The sequence below is a fragment of the Engraulis encrasicolus genome, chromosome 17 (assembly GCF_034702125.1).
Source record: "Engraulis encrasicolus isolate BLACKSEA-1 chromosome 17, IST_EnEncr_1.0, whole genome shotgun sequence".
Lineage (NCBI taxonomy): Eukaryota > Metazoa > Chordata > Actinopteri > Clupeiformes > Engraulidae > Engraulis > Engraulis encrasicolus.
This window is the reverse complement of record NC_085873.1, coordinates 33778083-33794673: the sequence shown is the minus strand read 5'-3', so window position 1 is coordinate 33794673 and position 16591 is coordinate 33778083. Positions and strand designations below refer to the sequence as shown.

General features: G+C 41.0%; 1 protein-coding gene and 2 long non-coding RNA genes across 3 annotated transcripts; all 3 read right to left on the bottom strand.

Moving 5' to 3' along the window:
• Nucleotides 1-526: 526 nt before the first annotated feature.
• LOC134467440 (uncharacterized) lies at nt 527-12575 on the bottom strand. The gene is made up of 3 exons (XR_010038553.1): nt 12296-12575; nt 12146-12207; nt 527-1116 (listed from the first exon to the last, which is right to left on the bottom strand). It is a non-coding gene; the product is annotated as an uncharacterized LOC134467440 (long non-coding RNA).
• Nucleotides 6180-7226, bottom strand: LOC134467576 (uncharacterized). The gene is made up of 3 exons (XM_063221419.1): nt 6577-7226; nt 6296-6457; nt 6180-6191 (listed from the first exon to the last, which is right to left on the bottom strand). The coding sequence occupies exons 1-3, from the start codon at nt 7081-7083 to the stop codon at nt 6180-6182; spliced, it is 681 nt and encodes a 226-aa protein (XP_063077489.1). The 5' UTR covers nt 7084-7226.
• LOC134467439 (uncharacterized) lies at nt 7454-9614 on the bottom strand. The gene is made up of 3 exons (XR_010038552.1): nt 9390-9614; nt 8700-8771; nt 7454-7553 (listed from the first exon to the last, which is right to left on the bottom strand). It is a non-coding gene; the product is annotated as an uncharacterized LOC134467439 (long non-coding RNA).
• Nucleotides 12576-16591: the final 4016 nt, after the last annotated feature.

Genomic DNA, 16591 nt, shown 5'->3' with positions numbered 1-16591 from the left:
AACTGTATGTTCCTGTCCAAAATGTGAAGATATGACAATGCATCTGTATTCAAAGTATCAAAATCGTGTGCAGTAGCGAAGACTATTGGCAAATACCCCGCAGCAGTGTGTTGTTCCTTTGATGACAGTAACTGATTGAACACAGACCAAGAAGTCTTCATGTCTAAGTTGTGATGGTGCAAGAAGAAAGTTAGATCCATAGCATGTGCTTGTCTAGCATGCTTATGCTCCTTTCCAGATTTGCCAAAGCATGATTCAGCAATGGGTGTTGAAAAAGTTGGTTTGAATGTCCTAGGAGTAATCCTGAGAGGATGTAGCTCCATCAGGGCATTTGGCACATTTAATGTATGTCTAGTGGACACCTCTATGTAACCGAGTGGAAATAGAGGTTGACTTTTTAGGTTTGTAAATGTAATTACCGACTACGCCACCAGAGGGCGCCACAGTCCCTCTGGAAAATTGAGCTAACCCACTAGCACATGAATGAAGACACACAGGTTCGTTTTTAGGACACAGGCACAGGATGTCAGGAAATTATTACTTCTCTTTTAATAATACAATTTATCTCATATAGTACACCATATAAATACACAAACACTGATGTCGGACTTGATACACACATATAAATCAGTAAAATGCCCAGATTATCCCCAAAGTGTAGGGTAGATTTAGTTAAGGATAAGCACGGCAAGACAGGTGAACACTTCTACTTAAAACAGGCATGCATATGAAAGATTCCACCCCACAAGTCACACAAGAGCACTTCAAAGCACAGCACACTAAAAGCTACTGGGTTGGGTCAATCCAGACAATAGACTGGTGCAAGTAATGTGTGTAGGCTAGTACCAACAAACAAAGAACATAAATCACATATCAATCAGACGGTAACTCTCACTTCCCATCCACAATCACAAGAAAGAAACAAACCAAATCAAAAGAAAATAACGTGCCTGCACTCACACATTAACCAGGACAGATCACATTCTCTTAAGTACTCAAAACCCATGCATTCACTGTCGGTCCAAGCACTCACACACTCATGCACACATCTGAAACTTAAAACCAAAACAGCAGCCCACTCAGCAGACAGAGCCCAGCACCGGGTCAGCCAGTCACCTGAGAAGTTAATTTAACTCAAATAATACAAGGAAACGCGTTGCCTTGAATCGTTTGAGTTTGATAACTTCATTGAATCAAGTTAGCTTTAACTCAAATCATTTGAGAAAACCACTTCACCTTCACTATACACAGTAGAGTCATTACCACTTGTGTATTTTGCTTAATGTTAACTTGTACGATTTACACTATGACCACTTATACAACTGAAGTTATTACTACTCAGACGTTAATAATATAACTACTCAAACTATTTGAGGAAACATGTTGCCTTGAACTATTTAAGGTATGAAAACTTGACAGGAAACCATGATCAATAAAATTGTTTTATTGAAACATTAAGCATAACAAAAAATGAAACGAATCACTATATTTTACAAAAATATACAATGAATATAATACCCTATGTAAGTAGCCTAACAAAATATCTTTGAGCAACCAGCAAAAAATAAATCAGGTCACCAAATGTCTTGGGGGAACCAAAAAGTCATTCCCAATTTTCCTTTTCACAACAGGGTTGGAGCAAGCAAAATGAAAACATGAAACTTTAGGGCAATAAAAATTATCATTCTTGGGCACCCACTTGTACCGTAGATAGACCTGTACAACACTGTTTACTGATGACATTTTTTAAACAAACAAAAACTTAGGTGCAGGGCATAGATCAGGCCAAATAAATAACAAGAGCGGCTGCCCAATATTTGTGTAGCAGCAACAGCCTTTTCAAGGGCATTTTGTTAACATCTCAAAAGATTATCACTTCAAAATATTTTGCCAGATGCATGGCACCATGTATAAAAACAGCTGGGACCCCTCAAGCCAATTCACTGCAGTAGTACCACCATGTCGATCTTTCATACAAGGATCAGTTTTCATACATGAAAATACTTGAAGGGGTAAAGTTCTCTGGTGCGGATTAGGAAATACCCTCGAAATGATCATTTCCACCACAATAATGAGCTGAGCGAACACCATCTTGGTGCAAGACCAACAAATTGCAAGATGTGTATACAGTCAATCCGGAAAGTATTCACAGCGCTTCATTTTATTATCTTACAGCCTTATTTCAAATGCTACAAATGAATCTCTTGTCAAAATCCTACACACAAAAATCCGTAATGACCATAAAAATAAATAAACAAATAATTCACATTTACAAAAGTATTCACAGCCCTTGCTTAATACTTTGTAGAACCACCTTTGGCAGCAACTACATTCATTTTTTAATTTCTAAATGAAAAGGGAGGTCATCGGTGTGTGTTTCAACCTTTCAGTACATTGAAAGTCTGCACCTGGCTACAATAGATGGGTGTGAGTTTTGAATGAAATCCTATGGAGAGCATCATGATCTGCTTCTGTAGTCACAGTGCATGTTGACATGCATGCTTCTTTAGGTGTAATTCAGATTTCCAATGTTGACGGCATTCATACATCCCCAAACGATGTCAGTCCCACTACCATGCTTGACTAGCCAGATGATGCACTTTTTTTTGTAAAATTCACTTGTTTACCACCACACATGCTTAACACCATCTAAAGCAAATTTGTTTATCTTGGTCTGATCAGACCACACGGCATGGTTCCAGTGATCCATATCCTTGGTCTGTTCATATCTCTTGAGACCAAGATAAACAAATTTGCTTTAGATGGCGTCAAGTATGTGTGGTGGTAAACAAGTGAGTTTTACACAAAAAGTGCATCATCTGACTAGTCAAGCATGGTTGTGGGACTGACATGGTTTGGCGATGTATGGATGCAGTCAACATTGGAAATCTGAATTACACCTAAAGAAGCATGCATGTCAACATGCACTGTGACTACATAAGCAGATCATGATACTCTCCATAGGATTTCATTCAAAACTCACACCCATCTATTTTAGCGAGGTGCAGACTCAAAATGTACAATTTCAATGTACTGAAGGGTTGAAACACAAACCGATGACCTCCCTTTTAATTTCGAAATGGAAGTAGTTGCTGCCAAAGGTGGTTCTACAAAGTATTAAGCAAAGGCTGTGAATACTTTTGTAAATATGATTTCTTAGTTTTGAAAATGTATTTAAAAAAATAAAAAAAACAGTCAAGACAACTTGTTTTTCACATGGTCATAACGGATTTTTTTGTGTAGGATTTTGACAACAGATTCATTTGTAGCATTTGGAATAAGGCTGTAAGATAATAAAATGTGAAAAAAGTGAAGCGCTGTGAATACTTTCCGGATTGACTGTACGTATACCAGCCCAAACTTTTTCATCCCTAATTTTCATTTTCACAACAGGGTTGGAACATCAGGCAAAATGAATCATGAAACTTTAGGGCAATAAAAATCATTTTTCTTGGGCACCCACTTGTACCGTATAGACCTGTACAACACTGTTTACTGATGACATTTTTTAAACAAACAAAAGAACAATAGCGGCTGCCCAATATTTAAGCGACAGTGAAAGTTCTGCATCTGATAGATGAAAGATTCATCCTGTTCAAACACCAAGTTCTAACTCATTCTTGAGTGACAGCAATTTTGGCTTAATCTGACGCCTTCCATCATCGAGGTTCAGGAGGACAACCTGAATAAACTCAAAGAAACCCTTAAGCTTTGCAGGGTACTCTAGGTGCAGGGCATAGATCAGACCAAACAAAAGAACAAGTGCGTCTACCCAATATTTGTGTGAAAGAACCACCTGGTCCTCCAGAATGACTGTAACGTGCTGCGGGTTGAACGGTACTGCAGATGGATTGTCTTCGGTAAGTGCAAGGAGTGTGACGGCTCCTGTTTGGGATTCCTCGAAGTCGACTTCCTAACAATTACAAACAAAGCAACGGAACGCAAAAAGGTAAGTATATGTATACCAGTCCAAACAAGTCCACTGAAGTCGCACAGGTGGTGCTGCTCATTCAGGATGTCATATCAAGGTGAGGTGTGGCAAGAGGGTTTCTCCCAGCAGTGTTCAGAGTTTACAAGAGATATCATGGCACAGATTAGTATAATAGGAGATGATAGATGCCAGCCATAGGAGAGTTTCCAACCTGGCAGCAGATCGCCATCTTCTTTGTACTACGTGGCTCAGGAAGCACAGAGCCCCCACAAAATGAGCTTCGCAAGTGACTGTTGTTAAAACTTCTGCCCAAATGATTAGGAATAGACTACATGAGGTGGGTATGAGACCCGATGCTTGGGGCCTTTGGTTAAAGCCCATCACAGTGGAGCGTCATTTGCACATCTCAAAATTGGCATGTTTACCACTGGTGACCTTCACTGACCACAGATGAGAGCCGGTACACAATGGGGACATGAAAGCAACATGACAGAGTCTGGAGATGCCATGGAGAATGTCATGCTGCCAGCAACCTCATTTATGAGGAGCACTGTGCACCAGTGTCGTATGACATTTTTCATGTTCTCTAGCACCATACTTCACAGTAACTAGCTGTATCCATAGCTGCCACTTATGGAGTATCTTCCTGGTCATAAGGGCATGTTCCCTGGTATCACCTGTGAGCTCTAGACTCTGGACACTGCTGGGAGACACCACAAACATTCTTGCCACGCCTCACCTTGATGTGGCATCTTGGATGAGCAGCACTACCTCAGCGACTTCAGTGGGTGATTAACACTGCCTTATGGTACCGGCAGGTGCGAAAGAGTCAGAATCAAATCTGACCAAAAAAAAGCTGAAAACCTAACGAGAACCAACACAAACTTGATCCAGTCAGCTGATCATACAACAAGTACACAGGTCTAGTGGTTACTAAGAGTAGTTACCCGTGTTGGAAGGAAACTTTTGCAAGGTCAAAAGTAAAAGTAAAAAAAGAAAAACACAATTGATTCAACCAGTGCTGCTTCCTAACTGGACAGGCTGATTTCATAGAGGTATGATTACCTTGTAAAAGCAATGCATTATTTTGATGCTCCCTTTAATTTCTTGAACAGTGAATATCCACATTGAGATTGTATAGAGGATGCGTGTATGTGTGTATGCATGCGGATACGCACACGTGTACAAAGATTGTCAAGTCAAAAATTGCAGCATGATGGTAAGAATGACATAAAAGCAGGAGGTCTGAAAGTGCGGTTAATGAATGAACGGCATACCTTGCAGCTCTTGAAAATCTCCGACGCATCTTCTTTCAGATACAGGGCCAGGCCAAACAGGACAGCAGTTCTGGTTGCCTGGATGTCATTATCCTGTTGAGTGTTATGACAAATAGCTTTGTAAGGTTCTACAACTACACCAACTATACTCCTGATCAAACAGATGTTTTTTTTTTTCAGGACAGTGAAAAGCAGTATTGTTCTACTGAATAACCCCAGTTAGTACCACAGTGATGGGGGCTCTCTTCATCGTAAGGGGTGCCCACTGCAACACCTAAACATTAGCCTAACCTGGTACGACACCACAGCATTTTTTTAGACAGATGTGGCAACAACCTTCACTCACTCCTTGATGTATGACATCTGTCGCTGTGGTGTTATGATCTTAAACAAACGGTGCAGCATACTTCCACAATGAAATGTGAAATCCATACCACCCTGTGCCTTTTGCTTGCTCCCAGTCAGACACAATGTTACTCCTATTAGAATGTATGAAGCTAGGCTGAGATCAAACCCTTCCTTCTTATACATTAATATAACCAGTTACACAGTTTCTATGCTACAAAAATGGCCCAATAATGAAAGGCGTAGAAATACCTTGTGTGCACGCAGCCAGGGGTGTTCACAAATGAGAAACCAATGTACTATAGTGGCCATTATAAAATACACGTTTTATTTTGTGACTTGGTTCAATGTAAATAGAGAAAAGGTACAATAGTTTGGTCAGACCTAACTTCAGCCTTCAAAAATGCCAGCGGCCATGCTGAGCCTAGCTACATACTAAAAGGAGTAACATTATGTCTGGCAGACTGAGAGCACGCACAAAGCTGAAAGAGGTATCAGCTTGTCTCAACTCAGAAGACATTTAATTATGGAAGTACGGTGGACTGTTCCTTTAATGAGTCTTCACACTTCACTTAATATGCAAGTCCTTGGTCAATAAAATTACCTAACAACTCATCTATGTTCAGCTATCTGAGCATCTTCACAGACCACACATTTATACAGAGATGCAAAACGTAGAAGTATGGTCATGGATGTTATTACAAAACTTGTTTGATGCCTATCCTATATTCATGACACTTACCTGTTTACTGTAATCAGAAAGAAGAGCAGCCATTTTCTTGCCCAAGGTTCCCGTCTGCTTCTCTTTGTAGAGGTTCAGGAGCTGTGGAGTGTATTTGTCCAGTGCCGCGAAGAAGTTGAAGGGGAGGTTTTGGTTCGTGATGCGATGGACCTCCTTGTAAAGCTGTGGAAACAACAAGACAAACAAGACAAAAAAATAAACAAAAAACAAAACATAGAATTTGGAAATGCCTGTATAACTGTTACATATACACAGTAACTAACAATCAGCTTTCAACTTACCTGGGCTTCACAGAAGAGGGCAGGCCACCGCTCCCTCAGCTCTGCAATAGGCCTTGGACTGTTGATTATTTCCTCACGTCTCAACGCGAATGTTCTCTGCATGAGCAAGAAGATGAGTGGTCCATCTCTTTCGGCAGGAGCTTTCTGAAACTCACTATGGAGTTCATTTCTTTGAGCCTCCAAGCTGTCCTTGCTTTCACCGGCGGGATAATTTGGTAGGTAATTAATCTCTCCCCGTCTGGGGCGCTTGATTTGAGAGTGGGCTGATGGAGCAGTGGGGTGAAGTCGACTACGCTTTCCTGCATTCACTGACACCTCTTTCAGGCCTGCTCTGCTAAGTTTCGTACGGTAGTTGCCCATCTTAAAGAAAAGGCTGTTTTTCCAGGCATCATATCCTGTTCCGGTCTTCTCTTTCAGACACGGATGCTTTTTCACTAAAGCCTCAGCAGCTTGGCGAATTTGTTTGCCACTTGGGTACCCAGCATATTTATACATCTCTATAGCCATTGCCTCCAATATGTTGTGTTTCTGATCTTTAGTTAGCTTCAGGGGCTTTGCTTCCTTCTCATAGGCTGTATTGCCCTGACTCAGAATATATTCAACCTCATAGGTAAACGATGGCACAGTGAAGTACTCTGGCCAGACCTCAGTCCTACAGCTTCTCTCTGGTGAGGAAAGAATAACGGTGTCATCTGTACTGATGGAGCTGACATCTAAGTCTACGGGGCTGAGATTCAATTCTATGACGTGAATCACTTTGGGAGGCTATCAATGCTGACAAGGTTGCAAAATGCATTAAAATCTGGGTCTTCATACTGAAGTCTGAAGTCGTACACAAGCCCAAATCTTGCTTTAATTTCTGAAACTAGTTCGTCAACTGTACTGGGTCGAGATGGCAAGACAAGAATTTCAGCGTTGTCATCAGCCAAAATGACGCGCAACTTCAGGGGTGAGGCCATCGGTACAACAGGAATTGCCTTGAACAAACAAACACAAGCAAACAATATTATGAGACAAAAATGCAAAAAAGTGCTGGTGCATACATTGCCCACAAATCTCTGTCTCACACTATAGCCTTCTAAAACAATCACACCTCATGTCTCACACATGCGCACGCACACACACGCGCATGCGCACGCACACACACACACACACACGCACACAAACAATCTTCAGAGACGGGGATGAAATGTTTAGGTGTAAGAATGAGTCTATCAGACACTCTATAAGCATACAATGGTGTCTGATCTTTCAGTTCACGGACATAGCGAACAACATGGCTATTTCCATCAGTAACAGTCAATTCGAATGACCGTAAATGCTCAACATACCATGCATCATAATCCTTCAGCACAACAGTGATTTCATTTGCAAGCAGTAGTATGTTCGTAATTTCTTTAAATTCTGGCAAGGAGTTTTGAACACCAGTGCAGACAAACATGCCAACCGCAAATGATGTTCCATCAATGTTTACTCGATTTGTACTAAGGACAGTCAAGTCGTCCACAGTCTGTGAAACACTGGCTTGTACCTCAGGCGGTAAGGTGTCAATGAAGGCTGATTTGACTTGAGACATCTCAATTGGTGGTTTGAAAAATGTGGGTGATAAGTGGTATGTCATCATCAGTTGATGTCTCTCTGCACATGTTTTTAACACATTTTTGAAGTTGTTAGCCTCATGTATGATCCTTTTAAAAATCCTGTGTTTCCCCTCAAATCTCATTGTCCATAGATGGACAAGGGGCCCAAAGCATCGAATGAGGTGAGGATAATGCTAATTAGGAAACACCTCCTGGAGTATCTGTCTGTGCTCTGAGATTTTGCAGGACATGTACTGCAATGTTTCTTCTGTGAATTTGTGACACATGGCAAGATCTACCACATCTTTTAATGCCATTAGTATTTCCCAAAACCTGTCCCCATCTGGAAGTTTGGAACCAATAATTACAGGAAGTAATCGCAAAAGAGCATGATTCTCATGCCCATTACCCCCAATTGTTCCTCGAGATGAAAAACTTGCAGTAACTGGATGAGGACGGTCTACTTTGTCATTGTGCTGATAAGGAAATGTTTAATTGCCTGATTTAGATCGTTAAGAGTGAAGTGTTTCACTGAAATCATACCTTGCAAGCAAAGGGCCAACTCCACAGGCACTACACCTTCCAGGAGGTCATGCAGCAGGTCTGGTGGAAACCCTGTGATGGTGTGGAAATACACAAGCTCATCAGACAAAACACCTTTGACACCATATGTTTCCCCAACATTTTCATTTTCCTGAATCTGTTGTGTGAGGTGGTCATGTTGGTCTATTGACCTCATCTGGCAAGCATCAGTGGTTGCATCCAATGTCTGTACATCAGTTTTGGAGTAAAGACAAAAACGACAACTATAGACAGACCTAAAACTTTGGTTAAAACCAGCCATCCCATGAGCCGCGAGGTTGTCTGACACAACAGAGAAAACTGTCCCTTTTATGGAGTCACCTAAAGTTTCAATGTAGACGCCATCCTGTTCAAGAATCTTTAAATCATTCAGCAGTGGTGCAAAAACTTTTGCATATCCAAATCTTTGGACATCTTTTGAATTGCACAACATTGCAAGCTGAATGGTGTGTAGGGCAGAGCGATATTTAACTGGCAAGTTTGCCAGGGACCAGTACACTGCACACATTTTGTAATATCCCCTTGACGTGCCAAGAGGACAAGCAATTTCTAGGTCGTCTGCATACAGAATCAAGGCAAACTTAACACCTCCTTCCGCAAAGAATATATTGCCCTGATAATAAGAGCCATCAACATGTGATGCAAACTCACCAGGATTTGCGGTTCTTGGTTGAAATGCAATGTCTGCAATATCCGGCTTTTTCATCAATTCCTGTAAGGACGAGAGAAGAGGCACATAAACACATTTTCTTTGGGTACCATCAATAAGGTACTCAATGGGTTTGATATGTGGAAACCTCTGCTGTACATATGACTTTCTCCTCTTGGCTGTTGACAGCAGACCTTCACTTTTCACTGATCTGTGTAAGATGTTACACTCTGAAACTGCTTGCACAATTGAAGTGATAATTGTGTCAGTAACAGGGCAATTGTGCTTTTTCAGACTGTCACCAATTACTTTCTTCAGGATGGGTTCAGAGAGAGTAAAGAGCTGATCAATGTGCTCAACAATTTCTTGTGTTGCTCTATTACTAATATGAAGAATCGATTCCATCTTTAAAAAGAAGGCAGCCAAATTATATTCCAATTTCTGATCCAATGCATCAGTGTCATCTACTTCGTAGTGAAAGGGTTCCTCCTCATCAAATTCATCAGACCCTTCCTCACCGACACAATTTTGAGGAGGGTCAGACGAAATCGGCTGAACCAGCTCAGGTGCATAGTCTGAAGAATTACTATGTTCCCTGTGTTTGTGCTATCGGAATGTAGAATGCACGTTTGAGGTAAATGTGCAGTCTTTGAATGGACACGGGACTATTTGTTTTTGTTGTAAATGTCTACCGAGGTGGAGAAACATGTCACGTTCAACAAACGGCTGTCTAAATGCACAAAGTGGGCATTTGAAAACCCTACTGCCAACTTCCCTCCCAGACCTCGGCGTTGCATGATCGTGCACTCGAGACATATGAACCTTAAGCGAATTGAAGGTTCTGAAATTGCACATGCAATGGTAAAAGGGGCATGGTAATGGGCATGTTGCAGAGTACTGGCCATGTAATAGTCTGTAATGACTCATTAACCGCACTTTAACGGCAGTAGAAAAAACACACAACTTGCATTTTGCACATTTTGGAATAGCTTGCTACAGCTTTTCAACTACAACACGGGCCTCAGGACAAATGTTTAGTAATATTACTGTGACCATAGTACACAATAAGTAGCTCTACATCCATAAAATGTAGGCATGTCGTGTGGAAAGCCCGACATATATTTTGCTTTCATGTTACACGACGACGAAAAGGTTTGCTAGCTAACCTCGGCGCGAGATGTGGCTAGCATACATTGAAGCAAACTGGTTAACTGGCCACCACGCTTCGACATCATGACCACAACACGATGGAAACAAAATCAGACTACATGTTGCCGGCATTCCCGTGTCAGATACATGTTTGAAATTAAGTCATGAAACAGTAGTTCCTCATAAATTCGCCTTGCATATCGAAAGACCACAAACCTGAGACTGATACTTCGAGCTCAACTGGCGGCGGTGTGGTCGTCGTCGATTGGTACTGTGAGTGACGTGTCTTCAAGTCTTTCTGGCTTGCTCGCGCTCTGTCCACTTCGAAAGATCTGCAATCCCATTGGCTGTTGATGCATGCACCTGTCTCGAGGGGTTGCTTGGCGTTGACGTTGATTGCAATGAGCACATTTTCAACTCGCCAGTCGAATAAGTGATTGCAATTATGCAAGAGGTTCTTCAAATAGAGCTCTTCAGCGTTGACGTCAACTTGTATGCGGCGTTTGGACTACCGGTTCCATGGCGATTTTTTACATTGCAAAACGCCATAGAGATTCAGGTTTGACAAAAATATAAGTTGCACGGCAACAACGAACATTAGCGTGTCCCCGCATCCCTTTCTCATTAGTGGAACGGATCCTATCATCATGTTGGTGTATTCACATGTTAAATCATGACGATTATAATTCAATATTGCTAACCCCTTTCTGATCATTAAAACTTCCGAACTACATACTTTCCTTTGGTTGCCATGGGCACCACCCTCCGCACGTACATGCCGTTAGATACAGGCGCCGCTTCTGTAGTCGCCAAAAGCTTCCGGGTTTAGCATATGGACGCAACATCGTATTTATGTCGAAGTTTGACACAAAATGATCAACCATGTCATACCTACAGCCTATTTTTAACACCCTCGACAGTTTGCGGGGGTTCGCTAAGCGCGTGCTTGCACTCGGAGCTTATTTGAAATTTACCCCTATTAATTCCCAATGGAGGCCGGAAGCCGATACGAACCAGGAAGTCCTTAAATGCTAACATGAAAGACTACAATCTACTACATGCTTCCGCGTTACTGAAGAACTCTATTATGCAAAGCATAAATACACACTGCATTGCAGTGTATTAGACTACCAGTCAGACCATCGTGACACAGTTGTCAAATTTTGTCAGCTTCATTTTTGCTCTTAAATGCAGTGTTTTGCATTGCTAGAAAGTCTGCTGAACGCCTCACCTCGCAAAAGGTCTGTTGTAGGCCTAAACAGGCAGTGTCAAAAATAGAAGCAGGGCTATGTTAATGTTTTCTGATTTTATATGTGATGTCACTCCAACCATGATCCATAATTCATTATGCCAACTTGAGTCTTATGAGTGACTATGACATCCATGATGTTATAGTCACTTATAAGAAACAAGTAAATGGACTGCAAAATCAAAATGAGTGCGCTTCACTTTCAATAGTTAAGTAATCTTCACTTTCGGCTGCTTTTAAGTGATGTTAACATGAATCATTTTTTGAGATAGATCATCAGGTTTTACAGTTACAGAAGAACACATTATAACAACAATCATACAGACATCATAGACAAAGGAGGGAATGGTGGCAACATACCGTGACCGGCGAGGCACAGATTATAGCAGTAACGAGAAGGACACAACACCGGAGTCCAAAACCTGACAGGGCAACAGCAGCAATTTAGGTACATATATACTGTGAAAGCCTGATTTGACGTGGTGAACGACAGGGCAATATGGTACATACCGAAAATAGGCCAAGTGACAGACCAAGTAGTTCCCAGCAGTCTGGCTAGAAACGCAACACTCAAGTCACCAGCTCCTATACTGAGACTCTACGGGACTGGCTCTTCCCCGTGAACAACAATGAAACCAGACTGCTAAACTGACAACAATAAGATCTCCCCCTTGCCAGTAGCCGGTGCCCTGTTTTTAAAGAACTTTAACTGCTGCCTATTGGTGCCTCCCGGTCACATGATGGGCCTACCCAATGTCACAGCAGGTTGCTGCCATGAATTAAAGGCACAGACCTCATTATGCTACATATATATCTTTAACAGAATCATCAATTGGTTGGCCTCTCTGCCATGCTGCCATTTGTGTTGCATGGGAAGTATTCCCAACAAGTGTTTCATCCACGATATCAATGTTACCACATGTGTAATGGATGAATTTATCTGCCACAGTGTTTGTTGGAATAATGGCACCGCACCACTCTCTTGGTTCAGTGTTTTTAGAGTGCTTTCAGCTAAAGAGGTCGGTCGTAACTCAGACAATGACCTGCCTGGTTGAATAGTCGTATTAGGTCTTTTGGTAACACTTTATTTTAGGGATACATCTATTAGCACTAATACATACAATATTAATGCCTGTGTAAGTAACTTGTAAGGTATGTACTAAGCAAAATAGGACTTGTTAAGCATGTATTCACAAATGTCTTGTTCATGCCCAATTAGGGATTTATTACTAATATAACGTTAGTAAGGACCAGTAAGCCTATATTTCTATTTATTAGTAAGTAGTAAGTGGCAGAATACAATACAGATGCGGAATAAGGGTCCCTATTCTAAAGTGATGCATTGCTCACCCCAGATGGCTTAGGGCCCCCACACTACCAAAGTCCCCCCTCGTTACCTAGGGCCCCCTCACCACCCAGGCCCACACTACCCAGCGCCCCCATATCAGCAAAGTGTAAGGGTATATTAAATAATTCTTGCTACTTCAGCTAAGACATCCAGATTTCTCTTGTTCATTCTAGTATAGGCAAGGTAACAGGAGCCTTAATATAGCAAGGATTGAACGTACAGTCAATCCGGAAAGTATTCACAGCGCTTCACTTTTTTCACATTTTATTATCTTACAGCCTTATTCCAAATGCTACAAATGAATCTCTGTTGTTAAAATCCTACACAAATTATTCCATTATGACCATGTGAAAAACAAGTTGTCTTGACAGTTTTGAAAATGTATAAAAATAAAAAACAAAGAAATAATTTTTACAAAAGTATTCACAGCCTTTGCTTAATACTTTGTAGAACCACCTTTGGCAGCAACTACATTCATTTTTTCATTTCAAAATGAAAAGGGATTAAAAGGGAGGTCATCGGTGTGTGTTTCAACCTTTCAGTACATTGAAATTGTACATTTTGAGTCTACAGCTGGCTAAAATAGATGGGTGTGAGTTTTGAATGAAATCCTATGGAGAGTATCATGATCTGCTTCTGTAGTCACAGTGCATGTTGACATGCATGCTTCTTTAGGTGTAATTCAGATTTCCAATGTTGACGGCATCCATACATTGCCAAACCATGTCAGTCCCACAACCATGCTTGACTAGCCAGATGATGCACTTTTTGTGTAAAACTCACTTGTTTACCACCACACATGCTTGACGCCATCTAAAGCAAATTTGTTTATCTTGGTCTCAAGAGAGATGAACAGACCAAGGATATGGATCACTGGAACCATGTCGTGTGGTCTGATGTATAGACTATCTGGAATGTATGCAATAGCATCTGATTTTTCAAAATGACACAAAATAACTTAGGCTATGTTATATGTAATATCATGGTGTCATCTAGCGATTTCTTGACAGTTTTCAGAGAGCCAATAGCAACTTTCAGTGACTTTTTGGAAACACTACTTCACATTATGCTAAGTATTTCTAAAATACTTACATCCATTTTCTTAACCATATTAACACACATAGGCTACAAATATCTTATTAGAAAAGCTAAATATTTGAAACGTTTAGGCTAACACCAACAATATTAGCATTGTTAGCATTCTAGAAGCTATTTTATACTTTTTAAAATCCTCTATCGTAGATATATTCATCAAGAAACATTAATGGGACACAAAATGTTAGAACAGAGCATTTATTTCCAAGTACAGCAATACTTGGCAAAAATGCTAGTAAAAAAAATCGTGTATTTTGGCAGCCATTTTTTTTCCCGAAATTTAACTGTCAAAACATCAAAATCCAGCTTGGGAACCTGGCTAGTTGAATTCAGCACACTCAAATTATGTTCAGTCAAGTACATAGGTTCCCAACCTTTACTAATAAATGCTTCTAACATTCACAAATATGAAAAATGTGTCTAGACTATAAAACAGACTAGACGTGGAAAACTGCGGATCTCCACACGAATTTAAGGGCTGCTGTGGAAGTTGCCGTAAGCGTGCAAGTTTCCGTAACTGGTGCATTTTGTCTTTTTGGCGGCACACAGAGGCATGCAGCGCAACTACATGTGCTGTGCGCGGTCGGAAATATTGCAATATGCAGCCACTTAAACGTGGATTTGAATGTTGAGGCGCCTGATTTAAAAAAAGGAGAAGAGGAAAACCACCTCAACCATATCATTGGACACAGTGGCAGCTGGTTAAAATGAAACGGACTCATGAAACTATTCTGGAATTACAACGAAATTGGATGCGCATCAGCAGTATTATTTAAAGTATTTGGCAGCCATTAAACATTGCATATTTTCTGGACTACGGCATCTGCGATGTGTCTTCTTGTATTTGTTGGGAACGTCCTCACAGCAGTGCTTGTCTTTATCTTTTAACAGGCAACTGTAAAATCAGTCCATCAATTAACAGGTGAATTTCTATCTGAGTATTTGCTAGATTGTTCATACATGTGGCTAATGTATGCATGCATCATCTTTCACATTTATACCCAACAGAAACGTTTATTTCTCAGCAGTCTTGGCGACTGCCCTCGCAATGTGTTTTGATGTAATGCCTTGTAAATATCATTTGTGGGAAAACCTGTATTGTACTGCAGTAATAACAACATGACAGTTTTTTTTTGCAGTCCTCACATTAAGTATTACCAATGCCAAAATACACACCAAAGTAATTTTGTTAGGCTATTGCGCACAGCCTTTTCCCCTTTAAATTGCCCACCTCTGAAACAGCGCCTTCACCTCGCATCATGAAATGTACTGTATTTCCCGCGTTCCCCCATTTCCCATACTTTCAAACAATGAATGCACACGAATGAGTCTTTTCATACAAATTACAATATTCATGTTGAATATTTAAGGGAGGAGGCAAGGTGACTTGGGTTCGCATGTGCTCGTGCATGTGCGTAAGAGTTCATGCCAAAGCCTGATTACGCACTTACTTGTACAATCGGATTTGTTTGTCCGTAAGCATCTTTCAGCATTTTCACATCCGCACTTCTTTGGTAGAAAATCCATGCACTTCTTAGTGCGTGAGGCCCCTGGTCTGTGAAAAAAAGGGTGACCGGGCCTGTCCTGCTCTTTAGAAGCTGGTCAGAGAAAGTCGCAAATTGTTTAGCCTACGCACGCCCTCTAAACAATTCCTTGGATACCTCGTCACGATGAAAAACAGTAGCCTAGGCCATGTCAAAGCCTATGAGAAACAAAATAAACTTTTAGACAGTTAGGCCCAGGCCTATTATATAGGCCAATGTCTGATTTATGGTCATAAAATATAATTTTTACCGTGGTTATGTAACAGTGTGCTTTTAGCCTCTTTCTTTATTTAGTATAATTACACAAAGATGGGCTTTTATTTTGACACACCTTGGTTACAGTAGACTTACAGTAGCCTTCTTCCCTGTCATGGGTGTCTATGGAGCTTCCTGCCCCCCTCCTTCTATCCCCCTCTAATATTTCCGTTTGTCTGATTCATATTTCTATGCTTTCCATATCCTCTTCCCTGTCTCTGTATGCTGTGGGAAGGGGTATTTCTCCACTTTTCTCTTTCCCTAATCTTACTTAAATCTTCTTTCTATTCTGTCATCCATCACTTTTATCACAGTAATCCTGAACACTATTCCATGTATTACCCCTTACCTAATGTATTACACGAATATGCTGCATGGTTTCATGTACTTTGATGTGTTAGCGCCACCCGGTGTAACATAAGCCGGTGGCATCGTGACAATCCTTTAGCTTAGCGTTGCTAACGCTAGTCACGATTATTTAGCATTTCTTTTCATGGTCTCCTCAGGAGTCAGAGTGCAGCCCCAAGCCCCATGGTGATTGTACTGTGTCTGAAAATTACAGGT

Excerpts from the sequence above, each read along its gene's own strand:
- LOC134467576 (XM_063221419.1), bottom strand. The coding sequence starts at position 7,083 with ATGGCTATAGAGATGTATAAATATGCTGGGTACCCAAGTGGCAAACAA. Across the intron at positions 6,458-6,576 it reads CCCTCTTCTGTGAAGCCCAG|CTTTACAAGGAGGTCCATCG; the intron begins GTAAGTTGAAAG and ends TTGTTTCCACAG.